At 44.6% G+C, this 24,428-nt stretch overlaps 1 protein-coding gene across 1 annotated transcript; it reads right to left on the minus strand.

The window, feature by feature from the left end:
* Positions 1-3,784: 3,784 nt before the first annotated feature.
* On the minus strand, positions 3,785-24,428 carry SPATS1 (spermatogenesis associated serine rich 1). The gene is made up of 7 exons (XM_019480871.2): positions 24,219-24,428; positions 21,151-21,307; positions 20,897-21,054; positions 19,849-20,010; positions 14,587-14,707; positions 13,472-13,534; positions 3,785-8,326 (listed from the first exon to the last, which is right to left on the minus strand). The coding sequence occupies exons 1-7, from the start codon at positions 24,316-24,318 to the stop codon at positions 8,182-8,184; spliced, it is 906 nt and encodes a 301-aa protein (XP_019336416.1). The 5' UTR covers positions 24,319-24,428; the 3' UTR covers positions 3,785-8,181.

Consider the following 24,428-nt stretch of genomic DNA (forward strand, 5'->3'; position numbering starts at 1 on the left):
TCTTGCTTACTTTCCAATTGCTAATGGCAGCTCGGAGTAAAAAGGAGGGGAAAGCAATGGAAATATATTTTTGCCACTGAAACCTGCAGTCAGGCTGGCCAAGAGTTTTCAGCCATATTTTTAGGAGAAATAGGCAGATTTGGCAACACCAAATCATTTACTGAAAGCCTTTTGATTTCACCCAGTTGTTTATTAGAAAAAACAAATACTGGAAAAAGTCCAAATCCTTCAACGTGTGCGTGTGTGCGCGCGCATGCACATGCACACATGCACACATGGCTGTGGTGGTGACACCTTCTAACATTTTATTCAAAATCACCATGTCAAAATGTCCTTCAAATTATTCCCTACCCCCCATAAAACTCCTAAATGACATTTTTTTTTCCCTGCCACAATATTTTATTCAACCTACAGTATCTTGTGGACTCTTCTTTTTGAAGGACAGGGCAGTTAATTCACTGAAAATGTTTTGTGGGTTTTTTAATTAATTTCTATTTGACCTTATGAATTTTTCTTCTTTTTTTTTGTTGTTGCTGTTGTTTTGATCTGAATCAAGAAAGGGAGGAAAGTGGATCCGGCTAACTATAGGCCCATCAGCCTGACTTCTATCCCGGGGAAGATCTTAGAAAAGTTTATTAAGGAGGCCATCCTTAATGGACTGGCCGACGCCAACATCTTAAGGGATAGCCAGCACGGGTTTGTTGCGGGTAGGTCTTGCTTGACCAATCTCATTTCCTTCTACGACCAGGTGACCTATCACCTGGACAAGGGAGATGAGATTGATGTCATATATCTTGACTTCAAAAAAGCCTTCGATCTGGTGTCCCATGATCGTCTCTTGGAGAAACTGGCCAATTGTCGCCTTGGGTCCCCCACAATCCACTGGCTGGAAAATTGGCTCCGGGGTCGGACCCAGAGGGTAGTAATTGATGGAAGTCACTCATCGTGGTGTCCTGTGACCAGTGGGGTCCCCCAGGGCTCTGTCCTTGGACCCATACTGTTCAACATCTTCATTAACGATGTGGACACTGGAGTCAGAAGCGGACTGGCCAAGTTCGCCGATGACACCAAACTTTGGGGCAAAGCATCCACGCCAGAAGACAGGCGGGTGATCCAGGCTGACCTGGACAGGCTCAGCAAGTGGGCGGATGAGAATCTGATGGTGTTCAACGCCGATAAATGCAAGGTTCTCCACCTTGGGAAGAAAAACCCTCAGCATCCTTATAGGCTCGGCAGTGCTATGTTGGTTAGCACTATGGAAGAAAGAGACTTGGGGTCATCACTGACCACAAGATGAACATGAGCCTGCAATGCGATGCTGCGGCTAATAAAGCGACCAAAACGCTGGCTTGCATCCATAGATGCTTCTCAAGCAAATCCCGGGACGTCATTCTCCCCCTGTACTCGGCCTTAGTGAGGCCGCAGCTGGAGTACTGCGTCCAGTTTTGGGCTCCACAATTCAAAAAGGATGTGGAGAAGCTTGAGAGAGTCCAGAGAAGAGCCACGCGCATGATCAGAGTTCAGGGAAGCAGCCCCTACGATGACAGGCTGAGAGCCCTGGGGCTGTTTAGCCTGGAAAAGCGCAGGCTCAGGGGTGATCTGATGGCCACCTACAAGTTTATCAGGGGTGATCACCAGTATCTAGGCGAACGTTTGTTCACCAGAGCGCCCCAAGGGATGACGAGGACGAATGGTCACAAACTACTACAAGATCGTTTCAGGCTGGACATAAGGAAGAATTTCTTTACTGTCCAAGCCCCCAAGGTCTGGAACAGCCTGCCGCCGGAGGTTGTTCAAGCACCCACATTGAACACCTTCAGGATGAAACTGGATGCTTATCTTGCTGGGATCCTATGACCCCAGCTGACGTCCTGCCCTTTGGGCGGGGGGCTGGACTCGATGATCTTCCGAGGTCCCTTCCAGCCCTAATGTCTATGAAATCTATGAAAGTCTATGAATTGCCAGAGATCCAAAAAGTGCATTATTCACATAGCTTTATTCAGCCGACAGACACTCTGAATATACACTGAATACACAGCTCCTTTGCAAGTACCATCTTTTCCATAGACTGGAATCATATTTTAAGCTTAGGCAAAGCAAACCTTTTTTTGTTGTTGTTGTTTTGTGGGGTTGGGTTTTTTTTACAAGATGGATTTTTTAAAACTTTTGCTAGACATCTCTATCCCATGTCACTTAGTTTGCTGGTCCAAGGGGGGCAGTACTGCTCAAGAAGACATAAGCTTCCTGAGCCCTCTGACCAGCTGTATGTCTAGTCAATACACGCTCTCATCGCCATTCACCTTATGAGTCATTCATACAAATCCTCTAGGCCCGATCCTCACCTCGGCTGCACTCACATAGACCTGGGACATGAATGGACTTACTCCCGTACAAATAAACTTGCAATCCATTCTGCTCTCTTTCCTGAATTTTCCCACCATATGGTCTGCATTTCTGTTTAGCGATTGACTGTCATTTGCTGGCAGCCTTGCTGGCAAAGATCAGCAGAAAAAAGCTGAAGTTTCTGAAGGAAGGACAGAGACAAGTTAAATTAAGAATAACACTAACATGAACATGCAGACGTTGTATTTCTTTTTTTAAAGTATCTTTCTCAACTCTAAAGAAGGTTGAGTTGCTGAAATATTAGATGGTACAGGATTCAATCTTACTACATTTGTAGGTCTGACTATGCCTGTTGTTCAGGACCAGCAGTCAAATTTCGGTTTTCAATACGTTATGGTAAATCAGGCAGTCCTGCCAAAATCCAGACACAAGTATCTGGTCACTGTGAATTCTGAGAGCTAGATTCTGGAATCACGAGTGTAAAAAAGGGGGCATTTTGTGTCCTAAAATGTGTCTAACATCTTTCCCAATTATATAGTTGTTTAAAAGACACTAGGTAACAAATCCTGTTTCTTGGTTTTTAAACCTCCAACTGTTTTGACCTCAGTGTATTCCAGTTGTATTTATTTTCATTATTGCTTGTATTACAGAAGTGTCTGGAAATGATTGTCATGGATAGAGGACACATTTGGATTAGGAGCTGTACAAGAACTAGTATAAAGGAGTCTCTGCCTAAAGAGTTTACAGCCCAATTTTAAACAAGATATAGACAGGCAACGACTACAGAAAACCTCCGTGGAATACATCACAACGCTCCACATCACAAATATCATTGCCTGTGATTGGCATCTCTGTCATTCTCAGCACAAAGGTCAAGGGCTGAGAGAGCTTTGAAGATTGAGCTCCCTCCCTAAGAGCAGAAGTGGTACCCCTGCATCAGGATGAAGACACGTTAGCACAGGGGTGGGCAAAATGCGGCCAGGGGGCCAGATGTGGCCTGCCAGGCCACTCTATCTGGCCCGCGGGGCCCCTAAAAAATTTAGAAAATTAATATTAATCTGCCCTGGACTGCTTGTCATGTGGCCCTTGATGTTTTACCAGAACTCAGTAAGCTGCTCTCTGCCCAGAATAATTGCCCCGCCCCTGCACTAGCAGGACACGGTGAGAAAGTCTGCATCGTCACAGCCTTTGCTGCAGATGCCCTTTGGTCAGCTAGTGACCACTTTCTCCACATCTGCCTATCCAATGCTATCTGCCATCACTGAATTGACTTCTAAGAAAAAAGGAAAGTGTCTTCTAACTGTAACCTGGGTGCACCCAAGTACTCTGCTCCCCTCTCCAGATAGAAGGGATGGTGGGCAGGCAAGAGTGCAGCGAGAGGGATCTGCAGTATCCAGGCCAGATCCTCCAACTCCCTATAGACTCAGGCCAGGACAAGAGATACTTAAGTATGTACAGATTTATTAATATATACAAGAATTAAGAGAATTGCTTTTAACAAACATATATACATATATATATGTGTGTGTATGTGTTTATTAAAAACATATATATGTTTATACAGATATACAAATAATAAACAGATTATACAGATAAATATTAACATTTCAATTATGCAGATCTATATTAATAAAGTATACAGATATATATTAAAAACCATATACAATTATCATATAATACTATGTCCTACAGATAAAGGCTGAAAGATTGCACCCCTCCAGGTAGCCCCAAACAATGTGAACAGTGGATTTAGAATAGGCCAACAACAGGTAAATATAGGTGAGCACGTATAAATACAATTAAACAGCAGTCAAAACACAAATATGCACGGATAAGTATATATAACCATCAGGGAAGGGGTCCCAACAGTGTCCCCTAAGGAGTTTAAACTTAAGACTCTAGTAAACTACTAATATACGAAGTTAAAATGCTCACAGAATATAAGGCGCAGGCAGTGTCACAGACTAGGAGGCACTGTCCCACAAAATATAAGGCACCTCAACAACCAATTAGCGCAAGCTTCCCTGGGGATGAACTTCCATACAGCCGGGGTAGCTCCCCTCCCCTGTGGCAATCCCTTCCCAAACAAGTCCTGACTCCAGGACCTGGATGGGTGGTCCTCACTCCCTGGGCCAAGTTGCTACTCACAGGCGTGGCCTCCCAGGCCACTGGCTCCCCTTGGGCTGCCACTCGCAGGTGGCCCTGTGCACCGTCACGTGCACTGAGGGCTCTGCCTTCTGCTGGGGGTTGGAGGCCTGGGCCACCTCGTGCAGCGCTGGGGCCCAATCCGTCTCCCGGATCCTCCATGCAGCGTCGCCTGCACTGAGTTCGCTGGCCGCTTGCCAGGGATCACAGACCTGAGCCACCTCGTGCACCTCCTAGAGTCTGGGCTCCCTGTGCTGGTGCATGCATCGAGGTCCCAGCCGCTCGCCAGGGGGTTTCAGACCAGAGCTTCCTCCTGCAGCTCCCAGGGTCTGGGCTCCATGCACCGAGCCATGCACCGACACCGTGTTCCCCGCGGTGCAACTGAGGACGCAACCGCTCACCACTCCCACTCATGAAGAGGTATCTTTGGGCTCCTCGGGGTCCTGGTTCTGCCCACTGGCCAACTCACACCAACCAGCTCTTCTTAGTCCATCCTCTTCTCTGTCCCTTGACACATCTCTCATGCTGGGCACACAGCTCCTTTTATTCACTCTGGAGGCTCTACCCTGGGGTGTTGGCAGACCTGCAAAGAGTAGGCTACAACCAGGTCTGGGGTTCTCCCCTCCCCTTCCCCCCTGGCAGGGGTGGGGCAAGCCAGCATTACCTTCCCAGCATTACCTGATTGGTGGACAGGCTCCACCAATCACAGTAAAGATTCTCCAAGCCCAGGCTGCTGGGCTGTATCAGTAAGTCCGCTACATAAGAGCATACGGCTAATAACTGGTCTTACCTCTCTGCAGAACCATAGAGCTTGTCATGGGTACAAGATCTTACTTAGCTGGGAGTACATGATATAATTTATAGACATGTGATCAACATAGTTACCCTACTTGCGAGATGCCAAATTTAGTAATGTTTTCCCCATATTATTTTAATATACTGATGCAAGTTGCTGTGACAAGGATTTTATATTTCTACTCTGAATTTGGCACTGCATTAATTTTGCTGCAGAGATAAAAGGGAAAGACATTTGGCTTCCTAAGCAGATACGCAGCAGAATGGCCAGTGTGATGGACAGTGTTACGTACACTGGGAGGTGGCACTGGCAATTCTGCAACGTCAGCTGAAGAAATGCAGAGCAATTCTTCCGTGTTACTTGACTTGACCCCTGGCTAATTGCAAAGCCTGCCTTCACAACCCAGCCATTCTAAGCCCTTGCAGCTCTGGTTTATATCTGCAATAGAAAAGAGAAGTGGTGAGATGGTACAGCATCAAAACTGGAGGTTTGCAGCTGTATAAATTCAGACTCTGGATTGTCTAGTGAGCAAATACTAACATTAAATCTGCCTAAACACTTATTTTTATCAACATTGCATAATTAATTCTAACATCCTGTTCCTCAAAGCCATGCACCTCTGTGCACACAGTTTGTACAAGTCATAGTTTCTGATAGTAAATACAATAACTTATTCAATTAGTTTTTTACATACGAATACATGCATTAATATTAACCTGGAGTTTAACAACGTTACTTATTCTGAGCAGCCACATCTACACATGCGGCAGACTATGCAATTGTTACTGCGCAGTCATTTAGTACTCACATTAGCATTATTGTGCACTGCTGGCATTACTGCGCAGTACCATCGCTGCACATTTTTTCCCAATGCTTCTGCACTGTAGCAACGAGTTACAGTACAGTATCTCATTGCTACTGCACCATAATGACTCATGTAGACACACCCAGTATCACATTAGTGTGCCATTAATCTTAATGCTACTACTTCACAGAGTAAGGTTCTACTCTAAGTGAAGACCCCCATTGATTTCAATAGGCCATAATATTTCACTGGATAAATATAAGGGTAAACATGGGTTTTCCAAATGATGATCACAAGTACTAAGGTCAAGGTCCAGGGACAGATCTAAGGGGTGTGACTGTACTCCCCTTCAACTGGACTGCACATGTGGAGTGAGCTCTCTAAGTTCGCCAGCTTCTCAGTGTGGTTTCTGCTGGAACCACTGCTTCGGTATGGCTCCAGAAACATAGAGAAAAACACTGCTACTAATCATTCCCTTCTCTACCTTTCCCCCTACCTTCCTATTAAAACAGAGCCACTGCAGAGTGGGCGCCCCAGGGAACATGATGTGCCACCATAGCTAATCCCTGTTCTGCTCCACTGAAATGAATAGCTAATGTTATGAATAGCCACTTACCGCAGACATTTTAACTACCTATGGCACAGTTTTCAGGACTGAGCACTGATTTGGGGTGACTTCCACTTGGTCTCTCAGAAACAGGCACCCTAAAACTTAAGGAACCCCCAAATCCCTGGCCAGCTAAGTGTGGGATGACTCTACACCATCCCAAGCGTAGGATGACTCTACGCTACCAAAGCTGTTTCCACCACATCTCCCCAAGTCCCTAAAGAAGCAGTAGACTTCCTTGATGTTAGACCATGTCCTTTAAAGCACCCAGGGACATACAGAATGAAAAGCGGGAAGCTGGTGAAATAATTGTTGGCCAAGAGAAAAGAAAAAAACTGAAGCAAGCAGCCAAGAGAACATTGTCCATTATGTATTTCATGGGGCTATTGTTTTCACAGTACAGTGCTTCCTTTAAAAATTGTTTCTTTCCATTATGCATCAACAGAGAAGTTAAAAAGCATTCTTACTGGCAAAGTGTCTCTATGGTGCACTTAGAAAGCAGCTAAAGCTCTTTGAATGGGAAAGAAGCAAGCACAAAATCAGTCCTGCAGTTACAGCGCTTCTCTGTAAGCAACCTTAGGTCAAGCTGTAATGGTGGCATGAACTGTAGCTCCAGAGCGCAAAAACAGCTCAGCAAAGTATTAAATACTACCAAAAAAATGACACTGTTGTTTTCTCTGAATCATTTAAAAACTTGAATGATTTAACTGTTACTGACTTGCAACTCACTAGTTGTCACACAGTGGTGAAAGTAACCTTGTGCTCTTGTCATTGCTCCTCTGGTCTTCCTTCTCTTCTCCTCCACTTGTCTGTGTTCATGTCTAAGTCTTGTCTTATTTAGATGAGAGGCTCTTTGGAACAGGGACATTATATTAGCACTAGTGTATGGTTTTCAAATCAGGTGTGAGATGGGCTTCAAGAGATAAATGTGAGATAATGCTCACCCACTTAGATGCAATGCTGTGAAAATCAATTCAGGTTCAAAGCTCTCTGAGATGCCTTGGTAGAGGGCTCCATAGAATAAAGTTAGAGTATATACCAGAGACTCTACTGTTACCCTCGGAAGAAGTTTTGAATTCCAGCAATTACTCCAGAGGAACACATTTGTGGCATAGAAATAATCAGTTTGGGGAAGTAACATATCATGAAACAAAAAAGAAATCTCTGTTCTTTTGTATTATAAATAGGGATGCACTACATTCTCAGTGCGTCTCTATTCAATACCTTATTTAGCTTTGAACAACTAGTACAAGAAAATAGTTTGGAGCTTTTGTTCAGGGTAATAGTGAACAAGAGACAATCCAGAACTCAACAAGAAACCAGTAAATGAAAACTGGATATCTACAGTAATTGCCACACCAGGATACATGAGCCACTGAAGTCAGAAACCACATCCAATGGTATTCACAGCAGGATATTAAAGCTCTTCTTTTTATTATCTGTAGCTGACAAAATTATTCTTCAGAAAGACCTTCCCATTGCAGCTCATGATGTTTTTATTCTTCGTAGCGGTGAAGGAATAAGCAAAGTCTGGCGCAGTAGTGGAGCAGGTTTCCATCTGTCTAGATTTTTCACTTCATTCCTTTCCCTTGCTAATTCCTTCTGTTTCTCCTTCACATGATAGGGAACACTGAGGACAGGAGAAAAGCAAGTGAGGCAATTGCAAGGTCTCTTTGTACAAGTGGCTTGACTTTCCAGATCGCACCATCTAACAAAGTTGGAACATTTTAACCTCTCCAGATACAGATCTGTGTGAAAGATCCAACTAAAGCATTCCTTTTACTAGGATGGCTTCTAAAAAAATACAAAGTCTATTATCTGTTGAATGCTATTCATGATTTGGTAAAATATGAATTTAACACTTTTTCTCCCATGTATCTCAAAGCACATAAGTGACAAACACCAGAGACTCCCCAATCCCTGTGCCTGTAGAAGGGTGACTGCACCCAAAAGCTTGCTAACAACTTTTTTCCAATTACTCAGTTGGTCTTAATAAAAGATATCACATCTATCCAAAGATGCTTGCCTGACAAACCAGATCCCCAGATGCTGTCAAGTGGCACAGCTCTATTGGTTTAATTTGTTACTCTTTTTGAAAGAAGATCAACCAAATTATGCCAGCCGACAGGTGAAAGGGATCATTTCAACCCACATTGTAAAGTTATAAATTATAAAAATAGGTTCTTTATAATAGGAAGTGTCATACATCCTTAACCAGCCTCAGTACCACTAGCTCGAATCAGGTACCTCTAGTATCTCAGATAGTGCCATATAACTTTGGAAATGTCTCATCCCCAAGGGGCAGACATTCAGGTCCATTGAAAATATATTTCCATTGACTTCTTTGTGGATTTATGTTGTTCTACAACTGATGACGTAGCCTGGAGCATCTTGGAAGCTCCTATATAAACAAGATCTCTAAGAAACCTGCTTCATCAATTATTAAAAATGGACTAGGTGATGTCAAAACAGAGGGGTGTTTATTTAACCAGAAAAAAAGAACTCCTCCTCAAAGGAGTTTCCTTCTGGTTTGGGACTGAGCAAAGTAAAAATAGGGAAAGCAACACAACTGAAAGATGTCATATTGAATGAAATAGTTTGAATGTTTGTGATGGTTGCCCATTAGCCAGTTTCAGGAAGAAGATAAGATTTATCTCCTTATCTAGGTCATTATTTTGGACTACGTGTGGAAGATCCAGACTTTGCTCAAAGTTTTAACTTTTTAATTTTATCTTTAGAGGTCTTTTACAAAGAGAACCTAACAATGATCCTTAAAGCAAATATCCTGAGTTCCAAGAGATCAAACCCTAGAGCCTTTTGAAAAAATTGGAAAGAAAAGGTCACTTGCAGTGATATGGAAGTTCCCCAAAGTAATTAAAATGATCAACAAAATAAACTAATTACTAAGCAAAAGAATATGTTGAGTAAGATCCGAGCCCAAATTTGGGGGTAATGACAGGTTTGAGTAGGAGGAGCCCAGGACGGTAACTCACTCAATAAAAACTGTAACTTACTCTCCCAAATTGGAGGTGACTATACTTGCAGAACAACGAAGGAAGAATCGCAGGTGTAGGCCAGATCAGACTGATCACCTGAACCACCCTCTCCGTGAACACGAATCTCTTAGTTCACGCTGAAGCTGCAGAGCGCCCGAAAGGGACTGAAGGAAGGGGACTTAGTCCTATCACTGCTGAGGCGAGCCCATTGAATCGTATTGTTGAGGCGAGCCCATTGAACCGTACTACTGAGGCCAACCCATTAAATTGTACTACTGAGGAATGAAACCGTATTTAGGTGTTTGGCTTCTCAGAATTCTAGGATTGTAAGTATATTATGAAAATAATAGTATTGATTCAAATTTAACTTTTAGTTGTAATTGTAGTTGTTTTTGTAATACTAATTCTTATAGCATTGTTTGGGAAGGAAGTGCATTCGGAGCATTGTTTCTGATATATGTAGTTATTGTGTTCTTAACGTTTGTGGTATTTCTTAAAGCTAAGCAGTGTTATATGCGTAGCAAAGAATTTTAAAATAAAATTGTGTTGTATGAATTAAGTGTGTAATCATTGTGAAATCGTGCAATCAATACTCCCCCAGCCAGTGCATCAAAACGAATCAGTAAATTGTGTGGGATTTTCTCTATTCCATAACCCACTAGAGACAAAAGACATACAGGGCGCGTCCAGATGAGTGCACATGTGCCTCTTGCCCTGCCTCAAACCCCTTTGAGACGGGGCAAAGGCATGAAAAAATGTTCCCCACGCTACAAGTTTGCAGGGCGGGGAGAAAATTAGACCCCTGGAAAAAAATTGAAGTTTAAAAAACTGTTGGGGGGCCATAGCCCTTGTGTGGGGACCAAATCCCCTGTTGGGGGGCCGTACTCCTTATGTGAGGGCCGAATCCCCTGATGGGGAGCTGTAACCCCTGTGTGGGGGCCACTGCAGCAAAATATGTATTCGTGAAACACGTATTTAGAGTTCACTTTATTATTATGATAAGAGACTTGCTTTAACACTGTAGATATATCAATAAAACGTTGTCCAACTGATCACCGTCTCTGTCTCTCTCTCTCTCTCTTTATAGTGATTTTTTTTTTGTTTTACTTGTGGAGGAACATGGATTTGGGGGTATTTTACAGAGTGACTTTGGGATTTTTTTTATCAGGGATTTTTCAGTTTTCCAATAGGGAACACCGTAATTCCTGCTAGGGAGGCCAGTGGCAGTACCCTGCCTGCTTGGATCTGGCACCTTGGACCCAGCTGGCTGTGGCTGACCTCCTGGCCAAATGGGGCCAGGAGGTCATGCTTTGACAGTTCAAAGCAGGCCACCACACCTGGAACATCTTCTGGGCGATAGCTGCCCAGATGGCTGGACAGGGGGCACACGTGGCAGTAGTGCCACACAGAGGCCAACCCTGCAACCACAGCCCAGTGGCAGCTGGCCCAGAGGGGCATCTGCCTCTACTGGCTGTGCAGTCCCCATCCGGGTCTGGCAGGTGGCAGCAGGTCACAGCCAGGCAGCAGCCCCGACTGCCAGCCTGCTGCAGTGGGTAGAGGGTGCAGGGAACTCTCAGGGCTGCGTCGGCAGTCCATCTGGTACAGCGGGTAGTGTCCCCAGGTACCAATTGGCTGGGCCCCAGAAGCTCCTGAGAACTAGTAGCCCTGAACTACTTGCCAGGGCAGCTTTTTATACTGCTGGAGCTAGGACAGGTACTGGCCCTGGGCTCTAGTTCCCCCTGGCTGCAGATCTGGGAGGAGCCAGGCAGGGTTATTTTGCCCCAAGTGGCACAATTTGCTCCACACCAAAGTGCATGTCTGAGCATGTGGGCTGAAGCAAAAAGCCCTGGCTCATATTTGCACTGCTTCTACTTGAGCTGCTGCAAGCGTACATGCTTGCATGTGTAGATGCACCCATAGATGCCTGCTCTCGAACTTTTGCCCATAACAAGAGTCATGCACCAGAAAACTTGTGCACATGATTTTGTTGGCATGCATGCACCATTTTCATGCAGTTTATACAGAAACAGCAGTTTGTTTTCACAATGGGCAATTTGCACATGTGGGAAGATGTATTTTATGACCAATGAATTAAAGTGTTTACAAAGCATTACATGCAAGGAGAACTGTCAGCATCCTTGCAGCTTCTGTGTGGTTCTTAAAATGTATCCAACATAAAACAAAAAGCTCAAAAAGGAGAAAACAGAGCTGCTTTTGGCAGTGTCATCCAGAATGAAGTCCTGAGAGCAGACAGTTGACAATAACACTTAGCTTTAACTGCAATCTGGTCCTAAAAAAGCACTCTTTGCCCAAACATTTTAATATTTTATTTGATTTTTTTTTAATACCATTCGAATTTAGTGATTATGAAAGGCACCAGTTTGTTAAACTTAGGGAATGAAGGTCCCGGTTTACCCAGATTCAGCAGAGGCAGCAGCATACGTGGTTTAATGACATCAGGGGACTTCCACAGTCATTCAGACTCCAGGGGCTATTAGAGCTGGATTTCTCTGCTCAGCATGGCTACAAGGTTGCTAATGAATTGTTTTTATTCATGTTTTGTCCAGAATGTGTTAAGCTATAGGCTGGCAGGCATTCACATGTGCACATGCACATGCCTTCTGCAGCTCCCCTGCTTATCTCCCATCAGCTTCTAGAAACGGCCATTCATACCAATATCACTGCATTCATGGTGTGGAGACTGCAGCGTTCATGCTATGGAGATTGCAGCTACACTGCTGCAGTATAGCTACAATAGCAACATTGCAGCTATAGTGCTACTCCTGTAGCAGTATAGCTAAGGAGACACACAGGGCATGTCTACACATGCATTTACGTGGCTTAAATATACTGCACAGTAATTAGTTACTACCAAAGATAGTAACTTGTCATTTATTTTGCCAAAGACTTAAGTCAGGAGACACATTAATAGAAGGGCAGAAACATAAGTCCTACCTGGACTCAGAGAGGGTTTCCCCCCCCCCCCCCCCCATCCCTTTCTTTTTTCCTCTGTCAATGTTATTAAAGACAAACAATATTCTTATGATATAGTGGTGACACTGCTTTTCCTGAATAATAGATTGCCCAGGCAGCACCAGACAGTGGTGACACCTGTCGTTGTAATCCCTATATTAAACCCACCTATTCAGATATTTGAGTAAAAAAATTAGCTCTTTTTAGTGCCCTAGCATGGAGCATTTATGCCATGAACTGTGCACACCTATCCTAAGGAACCATCCTCGCCTTAAAATGTTTACAGACTAACTCCACAAGACAATAACCAGTCTGGCAGCTGAGGAGGCATGAGTTTCAAATCCCAGTTAAGGAGCACTACTGTAAATACGGTACGTGAAAGGAGCAAAGAATCATGGTTCTTTTTGTACATAACTAAGGGTGTAGGTGCAGCATATGTTTACCCCAGAGTATTCTCAATTTACTCCTTAGGAAAAATGTAGCAGACAAATATAACACAGCATTTACTCCAGAGGAACGACCTTAAAAAATCTCAAGGGGTTAAAATGTTCTGTAGAAAGAAGAGATTCCCTGCTACACTTCCCAGGTTGGAGGATGTTTGCAGGGGCTCAGTGTATCCATACAAACCCTATCTGCTCATTCTTATGAAACCCAGTTGGACTTCTCCAGACACAAGACCTTACTTTACACCACTTAAATCCATTGATTCTGGCTGAATTACTCCATGACTTTTCAAGGGCAACAATGGTCAGAATCCAACCCCATGTATTCATAGCTGTCGCCTGTGCTTAAATGCAGATACTTACCAAGGAATCTGCGGCAAATGCTGAAGAGGGATAAATGTATCTACTCTCTTTTTATACTTTTCACTGTAAAAAAAAAAAAAAAAAAGAGAGAAGCAGAAGAAGAAGGAAGAGTCATAAAGCTGCTAAATCTTTCTATAGAGGCCTGTCAATACTTGGCTCCCTTTCAGTAAAATGTGTGTGTTAATATTCATTAAAAATACTGAATTCCAAGTGTACTCTATTATAGCATTTTATCAACCGCTTCAATTCACGTTAATAATGAAATCCATATGTCTTTTCCAGATAGCATATTCCTCACTGTTATTGGTCTATTGGGGTGTGTTTTCCACTCTCTACAACAAACAATTTTCACTCTGTATTTCATCTTGGATCTGGAGGTTCTCTTTTTCACCCAAAGCACAGAAGCACCTGTGCACTTTTAAATACTCAGAGAGCACCACTGATTTCAATGGGATTTTTCAGAGTCTTAAATTTATAATAGGTGCTTAAATCCCTTTTTGAATCAGGTCTGAAGTCTCCATTAAAGCCATCTAGCTTATTTTGTCCATTAACCTTGGACCTTGTTTCAAGCTTAGCACAGCACTGCAGACATGTGCCTTCAATCTGGAGAAAACAGTCCTTCCTCACCACTACCTCTATAACCTGGCTCTTAATACCCTTTCATGACAGTCTTCTCCAATTCTTCTTTAACTCTGACATTTTTTTGTGACCACATCTTTGTCACAGTATCTTTGGCTGTAATTAGGGTTGTGCGAAGCATCGGTCGCTGATTCGATTCAGCGGAGGCTCGGCCCAATTCAGTGGCCAAATCTCCAAATCCGAATCAAATCAGAAGACCCTTTAATCTCTCCAAATCGAATTGGATCCCTCCGATTCCAGATCCGGCCTGTGGGCTATATGTTTGACACCACTGGTCCATTGCCTCCACTCCCTGAAAACGTTTCCAGGCTTTTTCTTTAATTATGTATCATCGCCATATAGTATATGGTGGCGGGTTTTGAAATCAAATATTGTTCCATTTCAGGTTCCTGTATTCAGCAATAATATACTACCAATAATTTAATATATGATTATGTATTTAAAAATAAGAAATTCCATCCAGATTATGAACATACCATCCAAAATTCACCACTGGCCTCGTTGATCCAAATCTGTGAAAGTTCAAACTGTGTTCTGGACAGTTGTAGCAGTTGTCACAAGGGGTTGCCATGGGGATGCCATTTCTGCAGTCAATTTCTAACCAGGTTGTAACAAAAAAAGAAATTATTTCCTTAACACGCAAGTTATGCTGGATAAATTTGGGAACTAGACCAAAGCTGAGGAGACTGAGGCTAGCAAAGCAAAACTGGAGCCCCAAGAGGGGCAGCATACAAGTCAGGGATGAGACCCAGGAGCTGAGGTCTCAGACACTGGACCAGGGCTGAGAGCTTGGCCAAAGAAAAGAGGGGCAAGACCAGGATGCTTGTGGAGGGCAAGGCCAACAGATGCTTGGAAGCCCAAAGGGGGTGGTCTCTTAAAAGGGAAGCACCCCAAGGGAAGTGGAAACCCCCAGGTGTGAGACAGACCTCGAAGCAAGGACAGAGCTGGCTGGCAAAGGAATCAGAGGAGCTGCCCCGAGGGCCACCTCCTCAATAAACCAAACCATAGCATCCAAAGTATGGCAGCAAGAGACTGGAGGTGAGATGGGGCCAGACCCCGGAGGGTCCTGTGAGAGGTATTTCATGTCCATGTGTCACGGCGGGGTCCTCGCGGAGGGCCGTAATCTCCTTGAGGCCCTCACTGCGCTACTCCGGCCCAAGGGCACCCTCCATTCTCTCCTGCCACGTCTTGATGGAATATGTAATAGGGAGGCTGCCTTGTGTTTCCTCGGGCCTGTCAGCTCCGGGACCCCTTGTGGGTCTCCCCGTACAATGGGCGCTACCCAAGCGCCCTAGCCTTATGGGCTATGCGTGGCTCCTACCTCCCCTGATACCACGCCCCAAGCCTCGCAGATGTAAAGGACGTTGTCCGGTCTGTCTCTCTAATGTGGCCCACCCTGGGCTCCCTCTCTCATGCCCAGCCTCTTGCTGGGACTCCCATCTAGCCCACTCTGGGCCTCCCCTGCCGGTGTGGTTCCGCTTCGGGACTCTCTAGCGGGCCTCCGGTCCTATGGGCCAACCGCACAGATACCCTCCCTGACTCTGGCTCCCCGCGCTGCTACTCCCTGTCTTCTCAGGGGCAACCGCAGCGCCCTGCCTTGGTTTGAGGGGGATTGCCGCACTAGCCTGCGGCCGGACTCGCTATGCCCGTGCGCCCACACTGGGCTACTCAATAAAACACAATGGCGTTCCCCCTCTCTGGGGCTCACCGTGCCCACACTGGGCTACTCAGTAACGTACAAGGGCATTCCCCCTCTCTGGGGGCTCGCTGCACCCACACTGGGCTACTCAATAACGTACAAGGGCGTTCCCCCTCTCTGGGGGCTTGCCGCGCCCACACTGGGCTACTCAATAACGTACAAGGGCGTTCCCCCTCTCTGGGGGCTTGCCGCGCCCACACTGGGCTACTCAATAACGTACAAGGGCGTTCCCCCTCTCTGGGGGCTTGCCGCGCCCACACTGGGCTACTCAATAACGTACAAGGGCATTCCCCCTCTCTGGGGCTCGCCGCGCCCACACTGGGCTACTCAATAACGTACAAGGGCATTCCCCCTCTCTGGGGCTCGCCGCGCCCACACTGGGCTACTCAATAACGTACAAGGGCATTCCCCCTCTCTGGGGCTCGCCGCGCCCACACTGGGCTACTCAATAACGTACAAGGGCGTTCCCCCTCTCTGGGGGCTCGCCGCGCCCACACTGGGCTCCTCAGTAATACCGCCCCTTTCCTGGGGCCAGGGGGCTATGTTCCCCCACGCGCAATCTGGGGTCTCGGTCCCCGTCCGCAACCTACGGGTTGCGCCCGCGACCCACTGGCCGCGCTCCTCACCGCCAGCTGCTCACGCAGTGGCGTGCGAGCTGCGCCTTCGGGGTCTATGTTCCCCCACACGCAATCTGGGGTCTAGGTCCCCGTCTGCAACCTACGGGTTGCGCCCGTGACCCACTGGCCATGCTCCTCGCCGCCAGTTGCTCATACACTGGCGTGCGAGCTGCACCTTCCCTGGTGCTATGAACAATAATACGCCCTCCTGGCGCTAGGGCACCCCACACTCTCTGGGGTCCCTGTGATTGAGGCCTCCTCCAACCCCTACAGCCTCACCCAAGCCTCCGGGCGTGATAATACAAACACAAAGCAAAACCACAAGCCCCTAGGCTGTAACACAAATGCAAGCCGCCTGGCCATAACTCATCATCATAGCTCAAGCCTCCAGGGCTATTATGAGCTGTACTTGCCACATCCTCACTCTCAGAGCTCCTGCCTCCCAGGCTGCTGGCAGAGAACTGCCAGCCTGGCCTCAGCCCCGAGCTTTATAAGGGCCAGGCCCTGCCCCCTACAGGCAGCTGGCTCCGCTTGGTTGCTCCGGCAACCCACAGCTGCGCTCATTACCTGAGCCAGCCTCCGCTGGGCTCGTCATGTCAGGCCAGGGCGCCCTCACTTGCTCCCTGGCAGTTTCTCCACTCTAGGAGCAGGGGTACCGAGGTGCCCTGCGACACCATGCTATTCTATTTTCTAAAGGTCCAATAATCTTAGATAAGAGACAGGTGCTGCATGTTTTAGGCAACAAGCATGGAAGTGTTACAACCTTGGTTATGCTGCTTGTACAGACATTTCACTGGCTTTTTTCACATCTTCCCTTTGTCATTATAGTTGATGTTCTCTTCATATAAGTAATACTCCACCATATTTTTTATGCAGGAAGGCAGAGCCTGCAGTAGCTCGAACAGTAGATTTGTGACTCAGTACCATAGTGGTCTGACTCACCATTACATCTGTACAGCGTGATGCTGGTGTGATGCCATTGACTTCAATAGGACCTTTTGATGGAGTGAGACCAGCATACAATGGCTTAGCGCAGTTGATCCTGTTCCAAGCTGTGCCCCTGACTTGATAATGTTGAGACCTAGTGAGCCAGTTCTTCAGCTGGGATAAGTTGGCACAACTGATGAAAGGAGCTATAGTGCTTTTCCTTAGCTGAAGATCCGGCTCAAAAGATCTCTGCCTCAGTTGGCAGTCCTTTAAGGCTTGCCAAGACTGCAGGCACCCAGGTACACTTCAATAGCTATAATATTCTGTCTGGTTCCTGGATGCATGGTGTTATACATGCACAAAGCATTACTATGGTTATGGAAAGTTCCTCAGGGTTGTGGATGGAAAGGACATCCTTGTTGTAGCAGTCAAAAAAAGACAGAGGCTTGATTCTCCCTTGTTTTGAGGACCAACCTTGGTGTCCACAGTCAGACAAAACTGTCATGGACTTGCATAAGAGAGGCTTGACTTACATAAAAAATAAGTTAGGAGCTCAGGATTTTAGTTCCTCAGGAACGTCTGAGTTTAAAAAAAATGGCTATTTATATGGCTACAAAATATATTTTCTGGGAAAGCCATAAACTCTGTATTATCTGTTAGGCAGATAAGCCAAACCCTTGAGGCACTCTTTAGCCAACCCAGCTCTTGATATATCAATTAACCATTACTTCTGAGCATCCTGGTTCTAATTCATGTGTGCCTTAAAACAGTTAATTGGAAATGCTTGAACTAAATTAAAGATAAACTGCCAATTGCATTTCTGTTATGTTACATTATTGCACTCGCTGAATCTAGATTCCACAACGGCGAGTCGTCTATAGTGTTAATTACCCTATTGCTCAAAAATATATGCTTAATTATCTGTGTCAAATGACATCGTCACATTTAATTATGCAAACTATAAAGCATCACTAATTCATGATTTAAAGCATTTACTTCTCTTGGATCTAAGACACTATATCTGGACTGATAACAACAACAAACACATTAGCTACAGTGTCTTTCTGTGTTGCATAAGATTGCCTCTCAGTGAAGAGCAATGAGCTCCCCAGCCATTTGATAGGTTACTCATCTCTTGCTACTATTGACTTGAACAAAATAGACGGTGTAAAAATGTATTTATGCTGTACAAACTGGTTTAGAAAGCTTAGAGGGGCTTTTAGTGCTCCAAGAGCATGTTCACACCTTTATCCTGGAGTGAGTTGGAGGCTTGTTCTCACTTCCTCTGACCTCCTCTCCACTACACTGCTTCAGCAGCAGGAAGGAAATGCAGAAGCAGAAACAAGTAGTGGGCTGCCTACTTTCTAGAACAGGAATCTCAAAATAATCCCTTCTAGCAATCACACTTACTACTTGTCTGCCCACAAATACTTGGCTCCAATTATGGGCAATAGATAAAGTGGGATGTAGAAGAGCTGGAGATAGATTTCCTGTGATTACACCCTCATGCTCGCAGGTGGGCTGTGAACACATTGCAAGGGGGAATCAACCCTAGGCCCTGATATTCAGCTTTGAGGCTTGGACTGCACTGCTGATGAGTTAAGAGACTGTTAAAAGAAATGGCTCGTGGGTCTGGGCCTATGTCACAATATGCAAAGATGCCAAAATAACTGCAAAGATGCCGATCCAAATAATTGATCCAGATAATGGATTGGACGTACAATATGATTGTGTTACGAGGCAGCATTTTCCTTAAAGAATCAGAAAGTGAACAGGAGGAAGGGGAAGGCACATGTTACGATTACCCTGTGCAAGATATGGACCAAGATGTTAAACCATAATTTGTTATTTAAATGGAGGATGTCCAATTCTGAGACACCGTAAAGAGTGTTGATTCCCCCCCACACACACCCACACACCCCGACAATGCTACACAGCTGCCTTTTGCAGATCTAACATTTCCAGCAGTCAAAAAATAATTTTTTGCTTTTGAAAATCTTAGTCTGGACACTTTAGTTTCGGTGCCTACACCGCATTTAGAAAACAATCCTGGCAAAGGTAAAGAGTGCACACAACTCCTGGATGCTTAGCTGTTCTACAACTCAAGCTACTTATTTAAATGCCTAAATATGGATTTAGGAGCTATTCTAGCCATCCAGGTTTTAAAACATCAGTCTATATACACATTGTATTGCATGTCCTAGTGAAATGAGTACTGATGAACCTGTTTTAAACCTGCAGTTTGATCCAGATGGTAACCAGAACAAACCATTAATTTTTACCATCATTTTAATCCCAGCAGTAATACTGATCTATACCCCAAGAATAATATATATGAACTTAGACCCTTCCCTTTACCACACTTGCACAAACCTTTACCACGTTTGCACAAGACACAATAAACCTGTGAATTTTTCTCAAGCAATAAGTTCAATATATGAAGGCAGCCAAAGTCTTTTACTTAGAAAAGTCTTAGCAAACGTTCTAGAATTTACCGTGTTTTTTTCTCCCCAAACACATTTCCAAGGTCCTTTCTGATGCAGAGGTTTTGTTTCGGAGGAAAGTGCCATTAAAGACGCATCGTTTCCCGATATGATATGTATGAAGACCAAACCGTGGATAAAAAGTCCATTCTAAAGCCAGTTTTGTCTTGTTTTCTGAAACAAAAGTCAAACACATAAGGAGTGGTGATGAATAAAGCATCTTCTACTGGCCATTGTCTAATCAAAGATACTTGATTAGACAGACCTCTGAATTGACCTTATATAGCAATTACTATGATTCTATGCAAAAAATGCACAGTTCAAGACAGTGGACAGATCTGGGTATTGGAATATAGATACATGTAAAATGGTTGTATATTTTGGCCTCCTAAGCTGTATAACAATGAACCAAATGTGAAACAGTATTAGCTCTCATTCCCACCTGAATTGCAGTTCTGCCACTATTTAAATTAGCATAGCAGACAATCTCATAATATCATGCTGCTTCCTCCATTTACCATCCCTACTTTCTGAGAGGTGTCCCTGATCTCCCTCAAACCTTTCTTCAATGCTCCCTGATTTCTGCTAAGTTTCAGCCACTTATAAGCACTTAGTGCTGTAGTTTCCCTGGCTTTGCATCTGGTTATACCAATGCCAAACAGAAAAGCCTGTCCCCCAGTCTCAAGAAAAAAAATCAGAGCCCAGACAGACACTGTCTTGAAAACATAATGGACCAGCTATCCTCCCTGCCAGGATGTTGCATCTCTTCATCTTTTTTTCACCGTTGGTTCCTTCCTGTCTCTCCTTGTCATCTGCTAGATGCCTTCTTTAGGCATCAAGAATTTGGCACAAAACCTTGAGGATACCGGGGCATGGAAGATGAAGAGATCTGTATTTACTCTGTTCAAACTGGTAAAGTCATTGTTAGATTGCTAGGAGCTTCCTTTTATTTTTTTTACTTGGCTAAGTGTTTTAAACTTAAAACACTTGTCTTGAGCCAAGGTTTGTTCGACACTGCAAGTAAAGTATTTTGTCTTGGCGCTCTTTACAGTTTACTCACGTGTGGGAGATTCCAGCAAAGTGATCTTCTCAGGAGACCTACTACACTGCAGAGCAGTTGCTGCTGATTTAGTGTTGAGGAGTGGAGCATCTGAAGAGCCAGGAGTGGATAATGAGGGAGTCCTGGACTTCAACTCCAGGTCAAGCTCAAGGTCATGGCTAATATAAAAAATAAAATGAGAGCAGGTCAGCTATTTCCTGGTAATCCCTGGAAGGGAGCAGTAATGATGGAACAACTGTTAGTTTTGCACATACTTAGAACAACAAGAGTCTTCAGAGAGGATGCCAGGTCTGTCGAGATTGTCTTGACTTGCAATATGGTGAGATGCATGCTGGTGGCCATGAAGTCTGTGGTATCTCATTGTTTGGCTGCTGAGTTCAGGATGCTGGAGAGATTTGATGCCTTGAGGTCCTGTAATAGAGACACCTGATTGCTCATAACTCCTTTTTTTGAGAGGATGCAACATTTCTAAAGAAATCACCTCCTGCTCAGCAGTAAGGTTGAGGCTCCCTGCTCTGATATTCTTCCAAATGGAAATACTTCTGTAGCAGAGGAGAGGTTTTATTATTGTCTAAAGTGCAGTGTAGATCCACTGTTGTCAATGGAGATATGCCAGCTTACCTGGATCTAGCACCCAGCAACTAAAATCCAAAAAAGATTTTCCCCCCTTCAGTCAGCATGGGCAAATGCAACGTAGGTCTACTGACTTTAGTAGCATTATGTTGATTTGTACCAAATGATGTTAAGGCCCTACAAATATATACACTTAATTCCTTTTATCCAGATTCGAGGTACTCAGGCGGTCATCAGCACAACACCTGCATCAGCACGACACCTGAGGACATATAGGCAGGTGTTGTTTCAACTACACCTATGCATCTGTGAGTACCCATGAAGTCTCCTACTGCTTCTGCTAAAGAAACATCCGATTTGTGGTGCTAAGAGGGCTGACCCTTGCTGTAGACCAGTTACTGAAATGGGGAGGGACTGAGATGAACGCAAGATTTGTGTAACTTAAATATCTTATTCTTTATCCCACTTCTCATCTACAAATCTCGTAGGGCTTTACATTATCATTACCCACATCTAACAGATGGGATAGGTGAGGATCAGAGAGGGGAAGGGGCACACAGTGGATCAGCTGTGCCCCACGGTTGTTACATGGCTGGATCTCTGGGCTCGTTCTATTCATTGCTTTACCACTGGCCTTTTGAGCGACCTTGGGCAAATCACTTTGTCTATCTGTGCCTCGGTTACCCATCTCTCTTGTAAAGAACTAACATCCTCACAATAAAAAGGCACTGTGCAGGAGTTAGATATTTTAGTATAAATGCTCTTTTCAATAAATTCCCCACTGTGTTATCTAGTTACAATGTCAAGCCTCAGATCCTGTGCTCTGCCTAGATCTAAATTTAGAGACTTAAAACAAATCCCCTTATCTTTTGATTGAGCAGTGAACCATTTTTTGTAAACATTTAATTTGGGATCTATGTAAATGTTCTGGTTTGACGTTTTGCAACGTATAGTTATGCCATTCATTTCATGGGAAACTGCCAAATGAGATGCTTCGTTCTAAGGCAGAACGATGATACGTGTCAGCTTCGCAGCATTTCCAGCAAAACTGAAGTTCCAGGTCTTGCGCGGTTCTGATGGTGGTGCAAGCCTTCTGAATCGTCTCCTTCATTTCAGACAGTCTGAAGTGGGGCATCAGGGCTTGTTATTATACTCACTGATATAACTAAAATAATAGAAACTAAAATACAAAAACTAAAATAATAATAATGTTAGTTTATTGTGATTATAGTTTGTAGCATGCCATGGAATAAAGCAAGAGTCAGGCACAAATAGTTTTTAAATGAAAACCCCAGCTTTTCTATTCTGAAGCTGGTGATAACAGGTATCTTAAGCTGTTTTGTTCTGATATTCTCTTAATGAGCTTTTGTCAACATGGATGTCCCCATGGAAAGTTTTGATCTTGATGAAACAGCATTTCCTGACGAAGACGTGAGCTGTCATCGTGAGAATTCAGACCTGAGTTTTTGCAGTGCCTCCAAAGTAATCCATTGATTTACCTATCCCTACACTATTTCTAAGGTAGCAAGCAGGTGTCTGGGGTAACTCTGAATATCTCCAATGCTGGATATTTTACATTCTCCCTTGACAGCTGTGTTCTGCCTCTTTACCCTTATTTTATGTAATTAATATGACGAGGTAGTGTCAACATGCATCACTCTGATCAGCACCTTCCCTCTCCCCCTCTATTATAACAGGCTCCATAAAGATATGGAGCAAAAGGGACCCGATGTTCCCCTGCCTTTGTCAATGAGAATACATCGCACTAAAGATCAGGCAAATGCATAGCAAATCAAAATAAGAGTCTGTATTTTTCCTAATATTTACAACGTTGACATTGGAAGCTTTTGCCCATCACGCACCAAAGTGCCTATTGCCTCCAAAACATTTCTGCAGCCTCGAGTATTTGTTTTCAACAGTATCAACAGACTTTCGCCCTCTGACATCCAGTTTAACTAGACATGTAACTGTAACTAGAATCACATCCCTTAATTGTGGTCATAAACCAGGCCTGATTGCTAAAGGTTTATCCCGGGCACTTTCCAAATGCAGACAGCCCCTCAATTCCGCTGAAGCAGAGGAGCAAAATCCCGTTTCTGACATTGCAACCTCCTCTTGCCAGGCTAGTGAGGAAGTGAGAGAATGCCACCCTGTGGAGATAGGACATCATGGCACCACGATCACATTTGTGTCCTGTGAGACGTAACGGCAAATTATACCGGTCCGATAAAGAGGAGATCTGAGGTCCAGATCCCTCTCCTTCAAATCAATTAAAAGCTGTTTCCATCAGGGAGTCAGGTCTTCCCACCTACGCTGTATGGTGTCTGGTACACCAAGATCCCACCCGGGGGGGAATCTTTAGAAACTACCACTATTCAAAATTACTCACAGGGCACATCGACACATTCATTAATGTACCTTAAATACTGCACATTTAGTTGAGCACTTTCTTAATAAAGCACTAACTGAATGCACAGGACCTAAAGTAACTGAGCAGTAGAGCTGGCACACAGTTATTTAGTGACACTTACTGTGCATTAGCCTACTAACACTGCACAGTAGGCTACTAGCATGTTTTTTGCCATGACATGCTACCGCACGGTGTTATTAGGCCAGTGCACAGTAATTGTCTCATGTAGACATGCCCACAGAATAACACTGCTGGGACTACACTGGTGTAGTGATGTTCGTTATGGCCCACAGAGGAAAGAAAAAGCCCCCCTCTGTCGTACCCATCTCTGAACCTTACCATCCTCACCGTCTTCTTGTGACGTGCTGCCTGCAGATTGCACCATGTTACCTCCCTTGCCAGCATTTGGAAACCTAGCTCCGTTCCCAGTTACCACCATGCCTCTGCTACACCCGTGTCCCTGTGCAGTCTCGGGAGCTACTGACACTGATGTGCAAGAGGAGCTGGGATGGGAGTGGGGGTTCAGTGCTAACTTCCAGCTGGAACAGC

Source organism: Alligator mississippiensis, chromosome 1 (genome assembly GCF_030867095.1).
Source record: "Alligator mississippiensis isolate rAllMis1 chromosome 1, rAllMis1, whole genome shotgun sequence".
Classification (NCBI taxonomy): Eukaryota; Metazoa; Chordata; order Crocodylia; family Alligatoridae; genus Alligator; species Alligator mississippiensis.